The sequence below is a fragment of the Betta splendens genome, chromosome 14 (assembly GCF_900634795.4).
Source record: "Betta splendens chromosome 14, fBetSpl5.4, whole genome shotgun sequence".
Lineage (NCBI taxonomy): Eukaryota > Metazoa > Chordata > Actinopteri > Anabantiformes > Osphronemidae > Betta > Betta splendens.
The window spans coordinates 2,036,271-2,062,731 of record NC_040894.2 but is presented as its reverse complement, the minus strand read 5'-3'; the positions used below and the strand labels follow the sequence as shown (position 1 = coordinate 2,062,731).

The following is a 26,461-nucleotide window of genomic DNA, read 5'->3' as shown; positions in this document are numbered from 1 at the left end:
TTACCTCCGTCCTCTGCGTGAACAATGAGTCAGAGCCAATACCACAAAGACGGCTGAATAGGCTGATCCAATTAAGCCCAGATGGATTTAACTGCGTAAAACAGAGGTGAGGACGTTCCAAAGTGACAACACAGAATCGTTTTAATGGAAACAAGAAGCTTCCCATTGTCTTTGCACAAAGATCAAATATAACAGCACAATTCTAATCAATTCAGTTGAACAGCGAGAGACTCGAAACAGAAATAATTAAAGGCTGCAGAGATGTGTTTTTGTGATCCTGGTGACACTGGAGCTTGTGCACAGACTATTTCCAGGCAGAAGCACAGAGGGAATAAAAGATGTAATGATGCTGTGGAAGATGATGCAAGCAAAACTACTTCAGTGAGACTAAAAGAGGAGAATCAGCCTGGAACCGGTGACCTGGGGCGCTTCATAGTCCTCTATACATTAGTTACTACTTGTGCATCACACAAATAGGTAAAAACACTGACCCAAAGCGCTGAAGCTACTGTATGAACCAGGCTATAATCTGTTTAAGAGATTTTTAGTTTGAAAAGCTGGCATCTTCAAACCTCATCACACTGAGGACCTGAAGAGGCGACTGGTGAATGGTGGTTTGTTGGAGACCAGCATTCTATCAAACTAAAACTGAGTCCGATAAGAAACAGTAGGCAAAATTATTAAAAAACAATCTGCCTGATTCCCTGCAGACAAGAAGAAATAGGACTAACACACCAGCAAGTGATGACAGCGTGGCAACAAACCAGCAGGTGCATTGCTATTTGAATTACCATTCATTGTAATATTAAACCATGGATTTCCTACTGCGACGTGTCAGATTCACATTTCTTAGCTCATTATCTACAAAACAGTGAGAATGTCAGGACGTTATTAATGTTTTGACCAGAGCTTGTAGGGCTCCACACATTTACAGTGTGGCCGTACTACTTACTACTGCTACTGAGAAAATCTAAAGACAAAGGTTTGATGAATTAAAAGTGAGTAAAGAAACACAAACAAGACAAAGAGTCCCTCACTGCTCCGTATTAAACATTAAACACATTTAACACTGTTCATTTCGTAAAGATGAAAGACTGACAAAGCACTAACCCAGCATGCTGGTACTGTATGTATGAGTGTGAGTATTTGTGGTCTCTCGCTCTTTCTCCACCATTTATCTTTCATAACATGCTTCTCACAATCAGTCAGGGTTCCAAACAGAGGTTCCAAGTCAAAACCTGCTTGACTGCTCAACGGCTGCTACAACAGGTATTCAAATTTCACCTGATGCTCTCCGAGTGAAGCAGTAACCGCACGGATGAAGACAACGCCAAAGCAGACAGGTAAAGGCAGCGCTATAAAAGGAAGAGCCCAGAATTAGAAATACTGAATAAAACATTAACACTTTTCCCCCTCTTATACAACTGGCAGGTCTAATGTTTAAATGATGATTTGCCTCAAGGTTTCTAAAAGGCATCATGAAGAAACGAGGCAAATATATTTTTTCGTTTTAAATTTAAATCATCCACAATGAAAAAAAAAGGCAATTAGGAGTCAAACAGGCTGACGAGAATTTATATGTGAAAAACCAGAAACAAACATGTCAAAAAAAGAGGAGCTAATGAATAAATAAGCCAGACGAGACTGCCAACGAAAATAGCTGTGACCACACTGTGGCCAGGGAGCGGCTCGCGGTGAGTGATCTCATCAGGGCTGCTGTCGGGTCTGTCGGTGGTCAGGGGAGCCGCCGCGGTGCTGACAGCTGGCTGTCACTGCTCCAGAAGTGAGCGGAGGCAGCGGGACGAGCAGGAGGACGGAGACAGCGCAGGAAGCGAGAGGGAGGAGGGGGGAGGGGGAGGGGGAGGAGGCAGGAGAGGGAGGAGGAGGAGGCAGGAGAGGGAAGAGGAGGTGGGAGGAGGGGGAGGAGGCAGGAGAGGGAGGAGGAAGGATCTTCTTCTTTCCTTTCTCTTTCTTCTTTCTTTGCTCTTTTTTCTTCTTTTTCTTCTTCTTCTCTTTTTCTTTCTTCTTCTTTCTTCTTCTTTCCTTTCTTCTTTCTTTTCCTTCCCCCTCCCTCCCCCAGGGGTGACAGTTTATTCACCAAGCAACCGACCTCTTGACCTCGATAGATTTGAGCCGATATCCTAATTTTCTGCTCCTTGAAACCAGTTGACTTCTTATTGTCAGTTTGCCTTTTTTTACATGTGCTGCACACGTCTGTCTGCAATTACATTACCACCTGTTCTCTGTGCCTTTTGCCACGCTCTGCTAAGCCTCTGACTTGTGTGCATTACGGTGAATGCTGCATAAACAATACAAGTGATCAAATGAACCTTTAGAATTGACGTTTTAGGACAACATTGGAAATATACAAAAAGCAAAAATGAACAGCAATGGAGGACGATACAGGTAAATAAAGAGGCAATAGATACAGAAGGGCAAAACAGGTGAGGACAGCAGAAGAAGAGTGTGACAGATGAGAGGAGACGGGGACATTTTTAAAAGATGGGAGGACAAGAGAGGAGGGTCTGGAATGAGAAGGGAGGGTGGATGCGGAGCCGGGAAACTCATGTAGAGACAGGAGGCGGGGGGGGGGGGGGGTTGACTGGAGGGCAGCTGCTGAAATGAATGGAGGCCAAGCATCTGAGGGACCACGACTGAGCGGTCAGAGTGTGTGTGTGTGTGTGTGTGTGTGTGTGTGTGTGTGTGTGTGTGTGTGTGTGTGTGTGTGTGTGTGTGTGTGTGTGTGTGTGTGTGTGTGTGTGTGTGTGTGTGTGTGTCTCTCAGAGTTTTGACTGTTTGCCTGTCACAGAAAGGGAGGGGGAGCAGGTGACGAGAGAATTTCCAGGGAGACGGACAAAGAGAAATATGTAAAGAGAGAGGTGAAAAGTGACAGCGAGGTGGATCTGGCCCCGCGCGCTGAGGATCAGGGATTCAGGGAGTGATGGAACAGACTGTGTGTTTGCATGAGGCCCTACGTCCTCGCTGGAGACCTGGGTCCTCTGTGAATCCAAGGTGGATTTAGAAGACGGCGCCGGCGAATCCCAAACAGAAAAGTGCGACGGAGCTCACACTTTCTACAGCATCAAACAGCAGCAGCAGCGTAAAAACAATAAAATTCAACTGATTTCGATCAAACTACAAGAAAAGTTAAAAGAAACTAATGAGACAAACAAAATGCGGTTGAAGGTAGTTTCTCCACGTGGCGAGTTCACACAGGGGGCAAGATGGGAACACTCAGCTTCAATCAGATCACAATCCATAATAGATGGCCATGTAAATATCTTATGAAGAACAGCCATGGAGAAAATGACTCAGGAACACACGCACACGTACAGAGAAGCACGGCCGCAGACGAAGGACCACAAAGAGCACACACGACCACGACGGCAGAAACAAAAGCTGTAATAGAGTGGATTCATCAAATATTCATGCTCGCTCCTAATGGACCTTTTGTGTGAATGTCGTGTTGTTTTTGCAGTTGTCAGTGTGAGTGCTTAAAAAAAAAAAACTCAACTCACAATGTGATTTTACAGTTTAGATAAAAATTGTATACACCAAATGTTACGAGTCTCACTTTTATCAGCAATATTAAAAAGTAACTAGCGTTGGCAATACAACAATAAAACATAGTAGTGTGAACTTTGCAAACAGTAACACTTTGTTGGGAGCCGCACAGAAAAACACGCCCACACAGAGGATCTGCTGCATCCTGGAGAAGGCTGCCGGCGCCGGGTTGCATCAATCCACAATCATTTGGCACAAGATGCTGCATATCTTTGAGAAAGTAGGCAGACATCATTGATGTTAATTAAATGCTTCACACCAACACCTTTGCTTATTTATGCTGCAGAATCAGTGGATAAAATAATACTTTAAAATGGGCTATTGTTGATCTTCGAGGACTAGAACGGAGCAAAGGGAAAGGCATCCTTTAAAACTAAGCTCAGGGTGAGCGGCCGAGCACTGAGACACGCTGAGGTGGGAGGAGAATGTAGAAGGTATGAAGTCATATCTTTCCCCTCAGTTCGACTGCTTCTCTGTCTTACTGTAGTTAAAGATGAAACATGCAAAGCGGCGGATGCACACACACACAGAAAAGCTATTCACACTGACGCCAACTATTCCAAAACATGGAGGATTGGCTGCTCAGAGAGTGAGCTCCTGCAGTCTGGGCGGAGATGATATTATGAGTGCAGATGCGGCGCGGAGCATTCAAACGCCCCACATGGGAGCACTAAAAGCAAGCCTTGACCCTGTTGATCATCAATAATTGAGCAGAAATCAGGGTTAGAATAAGTGCAGCATCGAACAACATCAGTCATCCAGCGAGCATGAGAGACGACGTCTCCGCCTTCATAAAGTTTGCATAAGGCCCAAATCTCCCCGTTAGCTGTCCACAAGGCAGAACATTAGCTCCATTACGCTGAAAAAATAGAAACAGGTAGAATGTGATGGGAGGGAGCGGCGCGAGGAAGTGGGGGTGAGTCATCAGACGTTCTGGGTCTGGCTGAGACAAATGGGACGAGAGGCGCTGATGCAGGAGCTGCTCATTCAGCCAGTACAGACTCAGACACAAACTGGGGACACACCAGGTGACGCACACACTGACCTCTAGGTTCAGAAAAAAACGATTCACACAAACAGAAGATTTCCAATTTCACAGTACAGTATATTGAAGGTAATCTCTGCTTTCACAGAACAGGTGACTCATATTTGCATTTCTATGCCTTCGTGTGCTCTCGAATCTCTTTGAACAGGAAGAGAAGGCGATAGGGATGTTAATTATGGAGCACAAGAAGCCACAATGAGAAGAATCCCAGTGACTTCACTGTATCACCCCAGATAGTTATTAATTGAATTATGGGAGTGATGGAGGAAATGGTGCAAAGGGGTTCAGTGCATTAAATGGAAAATAATGCAAGTGTTTCATCCTGAAATGGATGAAGACGACTTGAGGGTCACACTTCAGTCCCTTTCATCCGCACATCATTAACACAGTAAAGAAGCGAAACAGCTGAGGATCAATCTTTATCATTTCACAGAAGGTCTGAAGTATCTCAGACGCCATCTTGGACTATTAAACAGATTAAAACACCATATTTTAGTAGTAGTATATTCTGGCATGTAGAAAACAATTTCGCTCTATTACCTGTTAGACGCTCATGTAAAGAGTCTGTGTAAACATTTCAATCACAAAGAAAAGTTGTTTGTAGTTTCAAGCCACAAAGTGTTTGGTCATATTCTATTTCACTGACAAATGTGTTCTGCTATTAATATTCATTAAGGCAACTTTGTAGCCGCGACGGCTCCCGAGCTGACAGCAGTGAGTAGAACCACTTCACGTTCCCTTAGTGCTTTCATCTAATATTACTTGTCATTTTTATAGGTCGATGTTTCTTTCCAGTTGTTTGAGTCCTCGGAGGAAATCTGAGATAACAATGCAAATGAGGCCGCATGGTCTGACGGCAGGCAATTAGAAAAGCATTTCATTTTTAGAAATGCTTGTCAAATGATCAGAGTTTCTATATCTTCCTGACAATTAACTATAAAAACAATAAATGGGGAAAAACAACATTCTACAGGCACTGTACAGATATTGGCTACACTGTATGAAAGACGCCACAAAGTGGCTCCTTAAAACACACAAAAATCAGCAATTCACACACAGATTTGTGCGTCTCATCACTGGAGTCCCTGGGCCCCGGGCAGAGAGAGGAACGGGGGTCCCTGAGGACGGCAGCGGGTGGAGAGAAAGCGCTTTACAGGCGTAAACAACCAATCACATGACACTAATAGCGTCCCTCTTCTCTCCTCCTCAGAGTCACCAAAACCCTTGTCGTTCTAAATTCACGTGTCCCCTTGTCTGATTTTCTCGCCAACAGTCTCCACTTCCTCTGTTTCCCTTTTTCCTATAATTGGCCTCACAAGCGGCGCCGCCGCTGCCACAGGACTATAGCGGAGCGTAACACACCACACTCACACATGCACAAAGACATTGATTGTTTTCTCTCTGTTCGTCATCAGTTGATAACACTAACAGCGTGAGAGGGAGATTGCTCACAGAGGTGAGAAATGACTCAGTCTAATATGAAATTAAAATGACATGATGCTCAATTGAATCAGGAGGTAAACATGATGGCCGGTGACTGATGGCCACATTTGTATTCACACATGAACCTGCCTTGTCTCATACTTATAGTCATTACTGTAGCTTGTTTTGACAGATCGTACTCACTTTTTACTCGTTACAAACAACAAATAGTATTTTACGTATGTGGCCAGTTTCACCTGCAACAAATTGGACTCTTTCTGCTGGACTTGGTAAAATCAAAGCCGATAAACGTTTGAAGATTGAAGACGTCTCAGCCGGGAACTAAAAATGACAAAATCACTTCCTGCACCTCCCAAGAAGCAAAGATGTGAAACATCATCCTGCACTTATTCCATATTCACCATCTTTATGGTAATAGGTAATAATAAGCAACAATAGTTACAATATGTGCCAAAGGAGAAAAGTCAAAGCCATGATGCTGTATATGATCTGTTTTTATTCACCTCACTCAAATTTACCTTGCAAATCAGCCTCCTCGAGCTGCTCATTGTGTACAGATACAATCAAGCTGAGTGTCAACCACTTTGCTTTGAGTAGTATGACCTATAACAGCAAAGTCAATATTCTGTTTATGGTGTGCAGATATCATCAGCGCGAGCGTCAAGCACTTTGCTTGGGGAAGGTCTATGACAAATGGCTGCGGATGGAGACACTGAGGATTAACATGTCGAGTATGTGGTGCTTTTCTTAGGCTTCATCTGATTTTGAAGTCTGGAATTACTACTACCACTACACGCTGTGTGTACAAAATTAGCACTATTGGGAAATCCAGAAGCATTCATCAGCAGCACACAGAGAAGACTCTTTCCTGTTGAGAGGATGTGGTGTCTTCATTGAGAGCAGAGCCCGTTGTGCTGCTCAAGGACATGCAGATACTGATGCAGTTACGTTCCGGCCTTAGCAGAGACGCGACCTGTGACCTTCCACTGGGAACACCTGCCTCCACATTAATCACAGTGGCTCCTACTGTATGGACAGAGACAAGCAAGGGAACCCTCAGACACAGGTTGAATGACTAAAATGCAGCAGATCTAGTCACACAGTAACTAGGATATAACTTATAAGTGGAATGTTTAATTACAGAATATGGCTCACCGTCTGCTCGTATCTTCTTTCCAGCAGCACAATTTCTTTGGTAGCCGGATTGAATATAATGATACAGAGGCCCAGACAGCCGTGGAGAATAATTAAGTGACTCGCAGCACTTTTGCTCCTCATAATAGCTAATCTAGAGATCATTAGTAACAGTGCACGCTTGACTTGTGTTATTTATTATACTGTTGTGCTTCCTAGTAAAGATTGGATGGTGACTGATACAGAGGTGCTGTACTGCATGTGCGCTCGCAGGCTTGGCGGCAATAGACAGCATGTGTGATTTCCATCACTCAAGGACCTTGATCACAGATGAAATTACTTTCACGCTGTGCGTAGCCATCGACGCTGGTACATTATGAGACCTCAAGGCTGAGTTTCAGCCAGAAAAAGAGCCCTTTCTTCCCTTAGTGGAGACGTTTCAGTGTTGGGTCTCGTTTCTTCTCGCTACGTTTAGGGACTTTTAGTAATTCACAGAAATACCGTCTCTGTGTTTGTGGTGTTTCTCTCCATTGAACTGCGGGTAATTAACTTTTCAAAGCTGAGCGTATTTACTGATCATCACTGGAATAAGATGCGGCTCTTTCATCTCGTTTGATGATCCCTTTGAAATGCAGCCAGATTGTGTGTCAAAGGGTTACGAGTGCTTTCACCAAAACAGTGAATAGTGTTATCCCAGGTAGACTTGGCAACACTGGAAGAGCTAATAAACGTCATATTATGGGGGTCTGTTTGCTGCAGATGCAGCTACGCGCAGACGATTTCCATTTCTGGAATTAACAATGCTGCTTTTCAGTAAACATTACGCTGCAGCTGTGAACCGCTGCCCCCGATGGATGAACTCCATGCTGGATGGCTTCGATTTGCTGATGTGTTGAGGTGTAAGAGAGGCACATGAAATATTAGCACAGATTTTCAAATTGAAAATGATGAATGAACATGTAGCAAAGTGTGTCAACCTCCAGCGGTGTATGGATTTCCATGTCCTTTTTCTTTTAACTAGTAACGACAAGACTGAATTAATTTTACAATTACTGGAAACATGGAAAAACCACAAAAGGCACAGCTGATTTAATTAATGTTTTTTTAAAAGGACAATGCTCACTTAGTCCTGCAGTTCCACAGTCATGGGTAATATTGAGTAGGGCCATCTACCTTATATATAAACTTCAAGCTTGTGAGAGGCAGAATTAGTCAGACAGAAATCAGTGATTGCACAGTGGGAGATCTGCAACGACCAAGGAAAATCCTCACCACCGTGACAAATGCATATTTCACCCATCTGCCTTAAATACGAGCAGTGCATCAAACTTATAACATGTTCACCACGTTTGGATTGCTGGGATGCTTTTTGTGTTTTTTATTTCTTTAACAATACACTTTCAAGAATCATTTGACAAATGACTATCGCCATGTGGATTTTCCTCACTACCACATATTTTCTCACTGCAGGGGAAAAAACATTAACAATTCAACTGCAAAGAGGAGGAGCAGCTAAAGAGGAACTACAATAACAGCCATTCTCTATGACGCTGAACGACCAACCAAATCACCTTGACATTTCATGCTGAAACTCTCTCCCTGACTCACAAAGCAGCCTGCTGTATGAAAGCCAATGGAGATGGATGGGTCTGTCTGTTCCTGAACAATATACTGTGGGATGCAGTCAACCACACAACTCATGATAAAAGCCCATATTATCACCACGGCTATGCACACGCGTCTCAGAATAAAACATCCTGGAGCTGACTCTGGAATCACGAGGCAGCAGTTTAAGTATCTATTACAGTGAGTTTTGTCTGATTGTCAGGTGGCAGGAAAACGTTCTGTTTCCCTGTAGAACAGATGCTATTGGCTTCTATGGCAGCACTGCTTTCTAGCAAATTTGCAGTGTGCATAAAAGGAGTAGTGAAGTCATTGAGCAGCCGTCCTGATTAGCAAACAACCTCGTAAAAAGTGAACTGTTTACCAGTAGTAGCCAAAGTAGCTGTAAACCACCCATTCCCTTATGTCGCCACTGTCTGGGCCAAAACGTGCAGTCAGTCCAGGCTGTCTCCCAGTTCTGCAATGTCAACTTCTTGTGGCCATTAGGGGTAAAGATAAAGACATAAAAAAGAAATGCACTGAGTCTGTTGGCCCAAATGCAAACTAACCTCCATCTTTGCTCTATTTCTAGATTTGGCATATCTGTGTTTCCCCTCACTAAGCCACATGACAGACAGCATTCACGCAGCTCCACTGTTTATTATGCAGTGAGCCCACCATAGTTTGTTGTCACGCTGTCAAGGTCAAGGTCAACAGACGTGATACAAGCCAAAATATTTTACTCAAGGGAAACCAATTCGGTGTTTTGCAAAGATGGTTTAATTTTTTCCACTTTAACCTTCATTACTATCCCAAACAACAGAATTATTGCAGTTCAATATGACATTTATTTAAAGGCTGCTGAATAAATACAACTTCAAATTTATACAGAGTTGCACTTTTCAGCGTACAGTAATGAGTAACAAGTGATTTTGCTCTGTTTGACCTGGAAGACGGTTCGAGAACAAAGCATGTGTGAAAGTGCAAATGAGGAGATGTTCCAACGCCAAATGAGAAATAAACCCTCTGGATTCAGCTTCCTGCAAAACATAAAAATCCCACAAAGAAAATGCTGAGCAGTGTATGCATTGCACATAAACTGCCATATTACACACAGTGTTATTAGTCTTTCAGATGGGAATGTGATTCCACCACTTTGCCAAGGTTACATTCACATATGTTACCAGAGGGGATGAAAGAACTGAGGGCAGCTAGGAGCAGTAAGCCTGAGGCGGGTCGGCGATAATGTGTTGCTCAAGGACACCTTTATTAGTGATGAAGAACCTTGGCAACACTTTTTTTCTACATTTATCTTTTATTCCCACACACACCAGCTAGTTATAGGTCAACAAAACACACAACTATCAGAGATTTGTACAATATTCCGCAAAGCTTGTTTAATCATGAAACATATAATTTATTTAGTTACACTACAATATCTACAATTTCAGATATGTCCTTAGATGCAAGTGTGTCTTAAAAGCTAGCAAATTATGAGACAAAAGCGCTGGACATGAACACATAGTGTGTGCATGTAATTAGGCTTAATGCAGTCATTTTCCTGTGATATTCTGCCTTCCATGCGGCTAAAATACTAACACAGTATAACGCTGTCTTAACACTGGGTCATTTCAACGTTCAGGCCAGTGCTTTTCCTTTTCATTTCGAGCCATGGCTAGCTGCACACCTGATAATGAAAACCAGCAATAAGTAATGCTGTGTAAGCAGATAAAGAAGAACTGAAAATACAAATATGATCAGCAGGGAAATTGATTAAACATGGGAAACGAACCAGTCTCAGGCACCACTGAAGCCAAACACTGCCAACATTATTAAGCTAAATTATTGACAGGGCTTGAGAGCGGAACTGAAAAAAATGGCGCTGTGTCCACAGGAAGGGAAACCATGATTCAATATCAGCTCAGAGTAAAGACTCGAACTGAGAAACTACACAAAAGCATAAAATCATTCATGTTTAGTACTACAACTACACATTATCTTCTGTTATGATTCATCTTTGGTCCAACTAAAATGTTTTTTAACAATAAGAAACTTCTCAAGTTGTCAGTTTTAATAATATTAGAGCTGAATGGGGGAGGGAGAATCCTCTAATTCATCATTTCCTATTAACCTTCAGTGCCTTGCCAACATACAGATCTCTCTGAAACACCCGATTCCCTTTGGCTCCCAGTTCAATTGGCTGCACTGACACAAGTAACAACATTTACAGCCATCTGATGCCTCTGGGTATTTCAGGTGATCAAAGGTGAGCCGACGGAGCAGCATCACCACAGGAGCATCAGCCATTACCATTAATAGACCCTTCAGCTGACCATCATCACTGGTGATCTATCATCTTCAATCAAGATGTATGATTGCTACTGATTAGAGGTGAAGCCAGGCAATCAGTTACTCTTAGAAATCAAGGTAGCTAAAATGGTGTTTGCCCCCACTGACCTTAAAAATGTTCTACTATCAGAAAAGACGCCATAATAGTAGCAGAAATACGTTACTTTTATTTTTTTGACACCACGTTTCAGAGTAAAGTGAAAACAGCGGAGCCACATACAGTACTTCTCCTTGGGACCAGTGGTGAGAAGAGCAGTTTGCCTGAGACAGACAGCGGCCGAGCAGAGAGTGAGAGTAACGACGAAGAGCAACGACGCAAGCAGTTAATTAAAACAAAGCCCCGATTCCCAGACGCCTTTGAATGCTCACTCTGCTAATACGCCCCTGCCTCAGCATGCGTGTTGTCTCCAGCCACCATCACAGCTATAAATACCACTTATCACTCTGGCTGACTTGTTGCCTTGTTTGTGTCTCTTCTGTCAGACACTGTAAGTACAGGACAGAGCTTGTGGGTCGGGTCCAGCCAGCTTTGCTCCGCGTGCACAGCAGGGCCTGGCACTGCTGCCGGGCCCTGAGGGCACGCATGCATCTGCACAGGCTCAGCCGTAACCTCATCTGTAACTCTGGCTTCGGCCTCGGCAGCACAGGTGGCCGTCAGTGAGGGGGTCTGAGCTCCGCACAAGCTTGGACCCCCTGTTTCTGCAGCTGTCCATCTCACGGCACCAGAAGGAAAACTGGCTGCTCTCTTTCGCTCGGCAGGATTACTGCTTCCCAGTCTGTTCATATTTTGGATGCTACAAGCCTTCAAATTGAATTCTGCTTACATTAGCTGTCTTTGTGCCATAAAAACATAAAATATTTATAAAAAAACACCTCCCTGCTGTCTTGTCAACTATCTTTGTGCCTTCTCAACAACACCAGAAGAAACAGAAAGAAAAGATTGGCTTTGTTTAGATCACAGCAGGAGGCGGCATGCTACTGAACATCAAGCTAAGTGTGCAGCTCTGCAGCACTGAGATAAAGACACTGACAAATACCATTTGTACTTACTCTTACTGTGTTTACATCTGGCTCACACACAACTCTACCGGTTCTGTGTATTTAAATTTAGCAGCAGGGTCAGGTCACAGGTTTTATGGGTCAGTTTGAGCTTGAAAACTTGGAGCGAAGGGATTGACAGAAAACTCAAAGATAATAATAACTGTTTAGTTACGGTGTTTCATTATTTTAGGGTATTTTCCATCCGGACCGGGTCAGGGCTGTGGAATTCGCCAGGATGAAGGAACCTTTGGGCGCTGAATGAAACATACCCTAATCATTCTCCTTGCCTGGAGAGACACTATAAACTTCAGAGAGTCTTTAAGGTGCCACTGGGGGTTAACCTCCGAGTTAGATGAGAGTATGTTGTGGACCAAATCCAATAGGGATCAATACAGCTCGGTACAGAGCTGAAGTAAGCAGTAAGCTGTTCTGCCTTCACATCTGTAGTCTGGCTGCCAAAAACCCAGCCAAACTACGGAGCGTGTTTAAAAAAAAAGCAATGCGCACTCGTGACAACATTCTGAGCTAGCTCCAAAGTTGTGGGCACACAAGTTAAAAAAAACACCCTACAGCTACAGTATACAGTCAAGGAGAACTAGAGCTAGCAAAGTTCAAATGTTGGGTCTGTCAATTCTGCCATTTAATGATGCTTTAGAATGTGTGTGCTTTTCCTGTAGCAGTAATTTAGAGGTCATTGATTATAACTTGAGATTCCCCACAGGAAAAAAGTCTGGAACCCAGTTGACTTTCCCTCCCAGAGGTTTCACTAACTCAGTACTGTACATTCATTTACTGTACACGATTCATCCCTCCTTATTTATCTTGGTTATGATCCTCTAGGCCTCAATGGTACCAACATTCCACCCATTGTACAGGTCATTCTCTCTGTCTCTCATAAGTTTATTAAGTGTTTTTCAGCTTGACTTGAATAGACTTTGGACACAGTGCTCAGAATTCAAGTAAACAGCTCTCCAATGCAAATGCATCGCTCCAACCACCCCCAGGCCATTTTTCCGCTCCGTCAGTCATTGAGTCGTGAGGGCACAGACCACCCTGGGCCATCCAACTGCTTGTCAGCCATTTCTTTAATCATTTACGACATATACCAGTATGCATATGCCTGAATTGTTTCTTGAGTAGATATAATTTCTGAATGAGCAATTAGTTTCAAAGTCAGCCTTTATTAAAATAATAATATATTGGGTTGGGTTATTATTAATGGTAAGTAGAATCCGCACCAATTTGAACGACATGTCACATAATTCTTCACATAAACGTTTTTCTACAGGACGTTGTTCCATTGTGTTCCACAGTTTAACATATCAGTCTCCTTTAGGTAAATATTTAAAGTAGTTTGTGTGCAAGTCATGCAAAATCTATCAGCAAAATACACAGTGGTGCACAAGCCCATAATTCTCTGTTAGCCATCTAAATAACATTGGGATATGCCATTAATGATACATGAAGGCAATTTTCTGAACATTCTGCCTAATATACTAAGTGAATTAGTAAAAGGAATGATTAGAACAGCCTCATCCCTGAGCAAACAGCTTCTACTGCACAATGTTATTAATTCAGGCTGATACAAGGTGCAAGGCAATTAATGCATTTTGGCTTTGTGATTTCATAAAGGTCGACATTTAGCACATCTTCTCAGAGCAAGAAGAAGAGAAGGACCCGTTACTGTGGGTCGTTTTCTGATGGTTGGTGGGAGCAGACATTTATAAAGGTTTGTGTGGGTCAGGGCAAAACTAGCTTACTCAAAAACCACAACATACAAAATCCGTCCAAATCTATGTTATTGAGTATCCATATAAAGTCATAAAGTCATGGTACATTCTGTGCACACACTACTGTATGAGAGCAACATCTGGCTACATGCAACAAACCCGTTTAAAAAAAAATAATAACAGAACAGAGGAAGTAGAAACAACTTGTGTATTTGCATTTTGACTTTGAATAATCTAACCCTAAATATCTACAGACCGGAGTATAAATATTTCACACTTCCCTAAGACTGTTTCATTAACAGACTAAACAACGCTCTGTATACACCTCAGTCTGTCTCAGCAAGCACACAATAGATTGGCACATTTTAAAAAAGGCAGACAGAAAAAGCTGCTCATGCTGTGATTCCACCAAGGGAATATTTTGAGTCTTCTGTGCACAACTTAATAAACCCTTTGGGGCCTCATTTTAAAAATAAGAATATAATAGAAGGTAAACTACCAACTAGGAATGATGTCACTGATGTCGGTAACTTTCTTTTAGTGAAGAACTATCATTCATAGTGTAATGTAATCCCAACCCACTGCCTTTGTGACAAAAAAGAAGAAGAAATATGAAATAACTGAAAGACAGATAAAAGATAATGTCACAGCTTGCTTGACTGGAGAAAGTGCTAAATCAGGATGTAAAACTACATCAGCACCATGATCAAACAGCAACACATTCTTCCACATCACACTATCTGTGAATAAATCCCAAACGCTGGGCTTTTGCTAAACTCAGCAGATTTAGGCAACTTCAAGGATTCCCTTTTAATTACAGCTAAAACTTCAATGAGATGAAGCTCTGTGAGAGCAGTCAGGGAATGTGAAACAAGTATTTCAAATAATTCAAGGGGCAAAGCTCATTTATTTACTTAATGCATTCCATTAGTGATTTTATCAATTTGTCTCAAATCATATATTCTGCTGAACAGAGTTTAAAGTTGATAAAGTGTCAGCTTTTGAGTTTGAGGCTGAATCTAAATAACAGACGCAAACTCTCTGTTTAGATGTGAACCGTGTACAATGAAAGAGAGAAACTCAGAAATGTACTGTAGCATAAAGCAGAACAATGACAGACTGCGAGAGTGATCACGGCTGAGTGAATGCTTGTATAAAAGCATCATCAAAGGCATCTGAAAAGCACAGTAAACTACAGTATGATTAAGGTCGCGGCTGTGAAACGCCCACTGATGGAAAGGCCTGAAATAAGGTTCTTTACTAAACCGTCTCTTAAGTGCGGGCTTTAATAGATGGTTTTCATTCCGACGGCGGGTTATTACTTCATGAAAAGATTCATAAAAGTTGCAAATTAGCCTGTTTTGTGGCTTGTCATCACAGCAATAACATCAAATACACACATTGTATTTTGGTTGAAAATTTTCAGCTTATGCATTAAACTCACTGGTGCTCTGCACTAAAAGCATAACAGAATTTTAATTGCACAATGAGCCAAACATGTGAGAACAGGCTTACAGGGAAACAAGGTTGGGTTAATAACCTTAATCCCTCTCTCAGCCGCTGCAACCCCTCGTTATCGCCACCTCCCCCCACGTATGACAGCTGAATCATCACTTAGCTCACGGAGCGGCAGCTCAGGCCGACACGTCAAAATAACCACGCTAGCCACAGCCGGCACTATCTGATTTCACACTATAGTTGCTGCTCCTGCTTAGTATGGTAGTAGCAATTTCATTACGATTCTCTATCTGCCGCTCTTTCTTCTCACTGATGTCCTTAACCAATGACACCCTAATACATTTGACTGGCCTATTTCCGTGTGCTTGGGGTTTCATTCCTGATGCATTTAGGGTGAAGAGCCTCTCCTCCAGGGCCCCGCTGTCGTTCACACACCTGGGAGTCTTCCCCACTATTACGCATGATATTTGCACAAATTGCTCCATTTGTGTTTGAATATGAAATGCATTTCCTGAATATGACTAGAGACCATATCTATCCCCAGAGAGAACCGTTTGGATGCAATGAGCATTTTAGCCTTCAGTGAGATTGTTTCTTCATCTCCTCTTTGTCATTAGCTACTGTATAAGTCTGAGGAAGTTTTGGTGTGAAATTGCTGGAAAGTCAAAACTTTAACTGCTGATACCCGATAGCAACATCCATACAGCAGTGGCATAAATGGATCAGGTGTGTTCAGCAAATCGGACGTTTGCAGGGATAGTTGGTAAAATGATTGGAGCAGTGGCCCCACCTTTATTTTATCAGATGGTGGAAGCTACATGTAGTGCTACATGTAGCAGTTTGGGACCACAGACATTGGGGATAATGGATCGGGCTGCACAACACAGCACAATCACTCTGACAACCATTGTTTTGTGAGGGATTTGCAACAATTATAACTCATCATTCATTGATGGCGTCTGTGCTGAAGTCACATGCAAGCGGTTTTCAAGAAATACACATTCATCCAAAAGACAGTTAGTGCAAATCAATCTGCTGCTTCTTTAATCCTAAGGCCGGGTGCTATATCAAAAAATGCATGGCTATACAAAACAGAATGGAAATTGAACGAGCTTCATAATCCCTCAGGGCTGGCAGGGTCTAATGCATTACAGCAAAGCTATGTCAGATTGATGGAAGTGAAAAGTTGATCAGATAGTGTAGACAGATAGATTTAAAATTGAAATGTCTTAAACAAACTCTTTCCCCGAGACAAGTGTTGCATAACGAAGTCCGGGATAAAAGTGCGGATATGATAATATGACATAATATGAGTCAGACCAGCTCATACAACAATATATGCTGGATATATCCAAGTACATGAATACAAAGCATGCTCTCCAAACCTCAGCACAGTCAAGAAAGTGTTAATAAGAATTAATAATAAGAAAAAGTATTAGCATGTAAATCAGCAAAAAGAAAATTAATACGGACCTTTACAGCGATTAAAGTTTTAATTGTGAAGGGAAATGTAATAAGAGGTGATGTTACTATCTCGCGTCTTAATTGACCTATTCATGCAGGTAATACCATAAATGACCAATGACATTTGATGGCTGTCAGAACCCATGACCCCTAATATTAAATATGCATGATTCTGGTCACCTCTTGGACACTATGGGGAAAAACAGAAATAGATAAAAAGAAAAAGAAAAGTTAGTTATAGCTTATACCCGGCTCTCCCTTGGTCTAGCACTGCTCAGGCCCTTCTGCATTTCCATTCGTTGGATAATAAATTATTCAGTGATTTAATTCCCAAGAAAGCAGCAAACATTTCTTAGAACAACCACCTGCACAGCCACGGGTTTCATCCCCACACAGTTGATTTTAAATTACATCCACAAAAGGGTTGTCACTTACTATATCGGGCTTTTTAAAATGCGCTAATGACAATAATAATGGGTAAAAATAGGTTCTGTACGTATGCTATCGCCACGATCAGACGATCCTGTGAGTCTATGAGGTTATTTCTGGAGAATTAACTGAGGGATATGGCTACACAGTATTCAGCGGAGATTACAATGTCTGTCACGGCAGCTTCTGTGCTTTTATGTGCCATCTTGTCACTGACAAAAAAAAAAGTGGATGTGGACAAAGAGCTTCAGACAAATCTCAAATTGCATATTGAATTCTAAAAGCACACCCTCCAAGGCAGAATCCTGGCAGAGGCTGCTCACTCAGGCTGCCAAAACCCAGACAATGGTAATTGCTTGTCATATTTAGGAAATTATGTAGGAAATACAAATGCCGTATTAAAACGCTTTTTAAATTCTATTCAAGTACATTTGATTCATTTTCATCTCACTATCCTGGCAAAGCACTGGCGTGATCGTCGCTCCGGTTCTTTACCGACTCACTGCTTTTGATGCTGTAATTTTTTAATCTGAGTCCCAAGCTTTTCACCCCGCGCCCGAGGAGCTCTTTCAATTTTTGCCAGACAAAAAAGGTCTTTCTTCCAAACTCAAATCGTCGTTTTGAGAAGCAGAAATATCACCTCTTTCACCAATTGCTGAAGAGGACAATATGAGAATCCAACTAACTCACTGACAGACCGACCTGCAGATGAGGCGTAAAGGACACACTAATACTGTACGTCTTTACAGATTGTTCATACAGAGAGCTTCCTCTGCTGCAGGTTGCTTTGTCCTGCTCTCATCATCTCTGTACCATAATGATAATGCATAAGCTCATAACCTCAGCGATGGACGGAGCAACTGGACCGTCTTCCAGATGGTCAAACAGACTGAACCGATAAAGAAACAAGACTGGCAGGACCGGGGCGCACAAGAACAAGCTGCAGAGAGGACACAGAAAAGAGCACGACACTGACTTCAGGGACGCTTTCCAAGGCCTAAGAATGAATGTGATTAACGAGAGGTTAAATCTGTCATCTGTTGCAAGAGAGGCGAACTAAAAATACTTAAGTGAAAAGAGGGCGATAGCAATTTGTCTGATTGCATCATTAATAGCAAATGCCTCAAGTAGCTCAGACATCAAAAACAGAAATTTGATTTATAAGCCAGTCTGTGTATGTGGAAAAGTCCACACTCGTCATCCGACGAGAGTCTTTATATCTTTAATTGTTAGGTGCATGAGTTGATGCTGCTGCTCATTAATGATGGAAATGAATGATAACCTGTTCTTTAAGCCTTTAAGGCCTCTTGCAACTTGTCTCTCTCTCTCTCTCAAACAGATATATATTATTCATAATATAACTGTACACAGATGACATCTAAGTTTTTCAGTTCAAGACCGAATGCGAATAAATAGCGTAGTTAGAGAAACACGACCTGACAGGAGCTTATTAATGTTTCTGCTTCCCTCGGGGGGGAAGCAAACACACAGCGTCCTCTACGGAACGTTAGTGCAGACCACAGAAGGACAGAGGCAGGAGCGGAAAGACGAGTGACAGGAAAAGCGAGAGCTGAGTGCAGATGCATATAATTTGAATTCAAAAGCAATCATTTTTGTTCTCGTCTCATAAAGCCGTCTGCTGTTGATGGCTGAGGCAGTAAAACTCAGGGGGTGACGGTAAAGAACAGACCTGATGGAGTCTGATGCCTGCAGTCACAACAGCAGCTGGTTTCATCCACAACTTGACCTTCAGTGAGAGATTCGTAGACCAGAAGTATTGATTAGATTGAACTGTAACACAACTATTGAGGAACTAGCAGCTAATAATCATGCGTTTGCTCCCGCAGGTTGGACAAACCAGAATGCATCAGTGGAAGTGACAGATCAGCGGATCCATCATCTCCAGCGTGTCCGGCCCCGTCAGAGCAGCGCTCAGAGTGCCGGCGTCCGTCTCTCTCACTCCCTGCAGAGGCTGCGTGTCCTCCTTAAGCCCTTCAGCCTCATCTCTAGGCAACATTACGCTTACGCCACCGCTGATGCCGCTGCCGCTTTTGTCTTTGACTTTCAGATTCTCCCCAAAAATCCAACTTTAATTTTATGACCATGTCTATGAAGTTGGGTCTTATTTCCACCAAGACGGTTTCATTTTACTATTTTGATTAGAGCCTCATTGACTGAATGAAATTTTTGCTCAGGAATCTTTATTGCTCTACGCTTTAATGAAATCACATTTCACAGAGATTTACGGCATGACTCAGATAGTGACTTACAACTTTCAGCTGAGCAGCATTTTTATTCTTTTTGCACATTTTAATTACGCAGGTTGTCTCTGGGACAATGATCTATATAAGCTGGTAGCTCTGTAAAGAAGCTGTGATTTCATATGCAACAGACAACGATAGATGATATAATAGATACACAACACACAAACTGATTAATTGTGTAACAAAGAAAGAAACATTTATAACAGAGATAAAGTTAACATTTAGACCTACATTACTGCGTAATATACTGTGTTACACTCCAGCACTCTTAATTTATGACGCCTCAGTAAGCGAGAGCCACAAGCAAACAAATATGGCTGCGATTCCTTTCTCATTTAGTAACTTAATGATTTCCTTCTCGACCCCGAATCCAGTTAAAGGTTGTAGCGTTCCACCTCCCCCTGTGGATCACACGCTATGAGCCCTCAAACTAGCATTGCTCCAACGATTCATCTGCTCTGTGATCTTGTTTTCTCATCACCTTTGCCCCCACGGTTTCTAAAAATGTGCTCACCCTGCGATGTGATGAAGAGCAAAGAGTGAAACAGTCGGTAAAGGTTGGACCAGTAATGAAACCTGCAAAGATTCACTACAACTGGCTGCATTCTTTATTTAGAGGCAAAGAACCGATGGCGTCATCTGTTTTACATTAGAATACAGTCGTTATTTCCAACATGAACTACATGCCTGTAGTAACATACGCTACAGACAATCCTAAAAATCCTGGGCAGACACTTCAATCCAAGAGGAACAACGCATTTTTATAAAGAAGCCTTGTAATCAGAGCTTAATTCTTATCCCACACAAGCAGCCTTTGTTATTGCTTTTTATTGAACCGAGTCATTCCTATTTTGCACAACGCTCTGTTCTCCTTCTACATCTGTCCTGTTCAATAGCTTTTTTTCATCTACTATTTTATTTTACTCCTCAATGCTGCTTGAATCTATTATAGTTGAAGATTATCAAGGTGAAAAATTGTAATACTGTTATTGTGTATAGCCAAATAAAACAGAGCTTGACAGGCTTGCATTGATGCAGACTTTACTCAGACGTCCTCTCTCTTGCTCAAGCCCTCGCTTCCCTGCCACTCTTTTCCCACTTCCCTTCCGTTTTCTCCTTCCAGCAATTTCTTTCTTATTAGAGAATCTCTCTGTCAACCTTATCCCATCTAATTCTCACCCAATTACAATCTAAATGAACCACACAACTGTTTAACTTGCTTTGCTTCTACCCATTGTTTAATTTGTGACGGTAACAAACTGTGATTAAGCCTCCATAAAGGGTTCATAAATAAAGTAGTCAGTGCTGAATTAATCACCGTTCCCAGGGACGATAAATGGGCAGTATTCATTTATTCCATATAGGTGCCACTGGCAACAGCAACAGCGTAAAAACAATACTCTGTGATAATGACTGCATATTTTCCTGACTGACGTTTTGAACAGGGGGGGTTTGTCAACCAGTAAAATTTAATTCACTGAGACCTTTATCTGCGCTCGCTTAAAATATTCACATGCAGTGTTTCATGTTTGCACTGAAGCAGTTTAGTAGCATCTGCCTTCCTGAGGCAGGACTCGGCTAATTTGACTAAAGCCATTGTCTCAATGTGAGAAGCATAAGGGACTTGCCAAAGGGTAAGGAGGATGTTTGGGGAAAAAGGTAGTGATATGAGGTAGAGCCAAAGATAGACGTGATTGAAAAGTAAAAAGGTAGAAGGAGAGAAGCTAAAGAGATGGAAATGAAAAAACCAAACCGCAAGACGCACACGCGGACAGAGATGATCCCAAAGTCCCACAGAATACTGATCATCATCCAAGAAAAAGGGGAACACATTAAATGAAATCGCCTTATTTTGACAGTGATCTAGTTTAGCATACAAACAGGAAGTGGATAATTAGTCTCAAGAGGGAAATCAGCTCACACTAAGTAGAGAAAAAAAAAAACCTCTCGATATTAAAAGCAGCTGTCCTCAAATGACAGGGCAGAGATATTACAGGCTCAACTGTTGGCTCCCATCACTTCACCACTACATCAATGGAGCATGTAGATGCTGAAAGGCCAACAGCCGAGGCCAAAACAACACGAGGAGCTCCTGTTTACAACATGATTCATGCATAGAAACAGCAACGGTTAAATAATATCAAGAACTGCACATTTGTTTATTTAACACTTGATTAGTTCTAACTCCTAAAGTCAGTACAGCCAAAAGAACATCGGCCTCCGACACCCTCACGTCATTAACACAATCCAACACAGTGTTGATGTAAACCGTCTGACACATGTCCTGTTATCACTTTGTCCACTGTGATGACTCACTCCAAAAACTGACTCGATGAGTGGGACGTGATCCACCGCACAAGATAAATGACCGTCTGGGAGAAAACATGGGATGCTGATGGTTGGTGGATGGTAAAATGTGTAGTCACCAGTAAACCCTGATCCAAGTCTGTGGCCATTGGTGTGAATAGTTAGTACAGGCAGGTGACACTTTTAGACAAACCATCAGGAGATGATGAAACAAAGCAGTAGAAAAGTTGCCTTAACAAACAATGAGACAATGTTAAAGTCCTCAGGTTACTGCTAAAGCTGGCTCTATAAGCTGCTGAATCATTTTATCAGCATGAATCACTTCATTAAGGTGAAGTTACGTGTTGTTGTATTTCCCATTGTTTCGTCAGCCTACCACACTAAAGCTTTTCTACATACAGCGTCATCCCCAACATCTGGGACGGTGGGGAGGAAGAATATATTAGCTCAGCTGTCATAGAGGCATGAGGTTGCGTGTGAGTGCTGAACTGTGTCGAGCACGGAGGGAAAGCAGACAGTCACCAAAGCAATTACATAACATCAGAACCACAAAAAGGAAAAGTACTTCATAAGTCGGGGGTTTGAAGACCTGGTTGTCAAGACCGCCTTTGTTGTCCAACTGAAGCAGGAACACACCACGGATCCACATCCACATCCCACAGCACAGTAGAGCAACACAACAGCTACAGCTTGACAGAAAGCATGGAGTGCTCCACATCCACACCTCAGCCACTAACAAAGTGATAAAGCAAATGACTTACTGTGATGGAAAACAGCACCGGCTGCCACAACAAAAGGTTTCCCATCACTCCATTGACACACACTGAGCACTTAAAAACAGGGATGAGAGGAAATAACTGCTCGGTGGGACTCGAGCAAAGCCACACGTTTATCAGTCTATAAGAGATGTGTGTTCACAGTTATACAGAGGCTCAGAGTCAAGGGCATGAAGGATCTGGAAGCCTGTGCAAACACAACAGTGTAAAACATCGAGCCACACAAACAGCACTTATTCAGGTGAGAAGCATCTTCACACCTGCATCAGAAACGCTTCACATCACTGTTGTTTGGTCACTTTATCTTGGACACCATTTACGAGTTGTTAATATGTATACAATTTTGTTGTTGTTTATATTATTGTTACTATTACTACTATAATTTTTTGCATGCTCCTTTTTCTGCACAATGTTTTTGCTGTCTTCCTGTGGCTGTTCCAGCAATTGAATTTTCCTGCTGTGGGATCAATAATGTTCATCTATCTATGACACAAATAGTGTACAACTGATAGTCAGGTTGTCACCAATGAGTCATTTCAGCTGGGAGCATGGCAGGACATGGGTTAGTGTAATAACATTAGTGAAAAATCTGCTGCTTTTAAACCATTTTCTCTCAGCTTGCGTCAAAAGCAGCAGAACAGACAAACTAATTCCTCACTGTCCCACATAGATTATCCACCGACACTCGCTGACAACTGAAATGTCGAAATTTAAATCTTAAATGTTTCACAAACACCTCCTCTGCGCAGAGAGGCACTCAATGTAATGCACTTAGTGGGATTTTTCAGACTGTCACAGTCATGTCATCAGAAGTCTCTCCCATAACAGGCTGCATGATCCAGTTTATGGGATCCATTTAGATTTGAATTACATCCAAGCAGCATTTCCCAGAAATCAGGAAGCCAAAGTGTACACCAGAATAACAGAGCGGGGCACGACGCGGCGTATTTTGAAAAATGCTGTTTGGTTTAAACACAGTAAGTGTACTCACATTGATCGATGCTCCCGTCTGCTTTCCCCTTCTCCTGCAAACAGAGAGCACACACAAAAGTAGTTATTACAGGCTTGAAGCACTGAGACAAAAGAACAGTCCTTTGTGCAGAACATTCGTTAGTATGAGGAGGATGACGGAAAACACAGATAAACATAAAAGAGGAGGATTTAAAAAGACAAACTACAGTAGGAGAGTGCAGGAAGTCCTTTGCAAAGGATCCTAGAGTCAATGCAATCGCCCACAAGCTGCACAACAGCGGTCTATCATGGTGGTTTGCACAGGTGAACACACCAACATTCACCGACAAGTCTGAGCAATTATGACCGTTCAAAGCAAACAAACCGAGATGCCTCGTACTGGAGTGTGCATTATGTTTGTGTTGTTAGCTACTGATCGCTCATGCTAATTAAGGATCAGGTGTCATTATACATAAGCGCTCCTGAACTGGAAATTCGATGTGGCCGCCGAGGAAAAACAAAGGATCGAAGCGCCGTTTAGAAATAGAACAGAAGCAGGTCTTCAAATGCAGAGTTGCTTCTGAAGAACCCAATACGTGGCAGCAATTGAAGTGTTGTGACATTTTGCATTCGTGTCCCTCAGTGTGGATGTCGCCGGTAATGAGGCTCAGTGATAAAACGTGTCTGCGAGGTCCTCTTTGCTTCCCAGGAGGCCGAGAGCCTCGCAAGAAACTGCACTTTCAGTGTCTCCTCTCGCTGCCTAGTCTGTCTCTGCATCGCTTTCTCTCTGCCATCTGTCCATCTTAATTGCAGACGTGCTTCCTCATGATGGCAGGATAAAATTGAGTGTACTCATCAGCACCGCCTTCCATCATTTCGAGTGCCGCTGTTTGATCAATTGATTAGTGAATCAAATCAAGCATAGAGGTGAAATAAAGGCTATGAGCTTCTTTCTAAAAATACCGTGTTCTCTCTACGATGACTCTCCAGGGTTTGTTAGTGACTTTCTTACACGTTCAGCACAGTGTGATGTTACAGTACAGACACAGCTGATTAGAACGTGGTTTGCATTTTACCATAATTATTTGCAGCAGGTAAAGAAATGTAAACAACATCTAACGGTTTTTGTCTATGTCTATGCACGCAGAGGGCACTAGAATGAACACACCTCTCTGTGATGGTGTCATAATGTCACCGTATGTGCAAGTTTGCCTGCTTTTGTGATGGCAACAGAGTTTAAGTGTAGACACTCCATAAGATTGTTATAGCCTCTCAAAAACCAGTCCAAACAAATCTCTGAGTGCTACAAGCCTCCATCTTGGATGCCATTTAAACACCCACACAAAACAAGAATCTGACATTGCTGCAACAGAGACTGACATTTTGTGGGAATGCAATGTGAACAGCAGGGCAATTTAAGCCAAGCTGTGTCTGTTACAAAGTCTGCTTGAATATGCCTTTTCTTCACTCCTCTATCTGTTGCTATGCAGGCACTCTTCGCTCAAGGACCCATATGTTTATATGTGCCCACTTTCCCTCTCGATCTTTGGCTCAGAAATACAGTCAACAAAACTCTGAACTAGAATTAACTGCCTATGAGCATCTGCTTTGTTTTACATTGCTGTTTTCTATTGTTAGTATCACTATATGCTGTGGTTCAGCACAAAGCTAAATTACAGTAAGAGTAACATCTGATAAACTACAAATGGTGAGGTTGTAGTGGTCAACCATAGCAAGAGCACGACTCTTCTATCTGTTTAATGACTGAGCTTCTCTACTGCGATTACTAGGTGCAGTGAGTAAAAGTCAGTACTAAAGTGTTCCAGATAAATGAGCTGGGCAAAGAAAGTATAACCTACTACTAGTATAATGTACAGTAGCAAATAGAGTGATACTGTATGTTCTGCCAGAGTAAAAGGTTTTCAGCTATCAACAGACAGCATGTAAAATAATGATATGTAAAGTCCTAATGAAAACGCAAACACAATGTGGATGACCCCGATATAGAAACTTAAAACACTGCAGAAGCAGCTGCCATTACAGGAAGCAGCCTTTTCTCATCTCCATTGTTTCCCTGTTGCTTTCACATCCCTCTTTCTTCTAAACCTTTTATCCAATGATCATAACGTAAAGTCATTTAGCCACTCAACTCTTGTGTCTTCACCGAGAAGACTCCCAAGGCCACTTCTTAGCTTCGTCGCCAGACGCACAGCGCATTTAAAACCCTGCATCCTCCTCGGTGCGTTACCAGGCTACGACACAACCAACACAGGAATCTGCAGTACGACCACGGCTGCCGCTGCGTGTCATCCTTTTATGCCACCGCTTAATTAAATGTTAGGAGTGTTTATACCAACAAAGACAAGTAGCTACTGATTAATGCAAAACGATGGATTATTGCAGATAGACACTCCGCTGATCCTTAGCACAGCACAGCTATTATCTGTTCAACCATTATCTTGCCCTGTGACCATTATTATATTGCTGCCAACAATCCCACATGGATTTGTTAGCACATTACAAACATGCTGGTTGCTCTGCAGGGATCCAATATGGCCCTTAGGAAGTTGACAAGTCAAAAGGCTTTCTTGCTCCATTTCTCACTCTTCTTTTTGAGTCTGTAACACCCCTAAGACACTATTGTTCCTCTGTTTACATGATTTGTATTGTTTTGAGGGGGGTTTAGTCATAAAAAATTTTAATCTGGCACTATGTTCCTATTCCCAAAGGCTTTCAGAATGTATCCTGCATAATCGTGTGAATTCACAGATTTGCATGATTCACCCCAGGGTCGACTCTAAATTCTGGCGCCAACTGAGAGCTCTTTAAGTTTCAATTCTGGCCAGAGAGACAGAGGGAAAATGCCTGGGAATTTGCTTTTTGGCAAGGGACTTCAGGAGGCAG

General features: G+C 42.3%; 1 protein-coding gene across 3 annotated transcripts in view; it reads right to left on the bottom strand.

Moving 5' to 3' along the window:
• Window positions 1-26,461, bottom strand: part of fstl4 (follistatin-like 4) — a 113,782-nt gene that overhangs the window by 72,563 nt on the left and 14,758 nt on the right. For all 3 annotated transcript variants that reach the window (XM_055514554.1, XM_029172794.3, XM_029172795.2), the window contains one exon: window positions 23,598-23,631. In XM_055514554.1, the coding sequence (XP_055370529.1) occupies window positions 23,598-23,631 (34 nt within the window). The remainder of the gene's footprint in view (window positions 1-23,597; window positions 23,632-26,461) is intronic.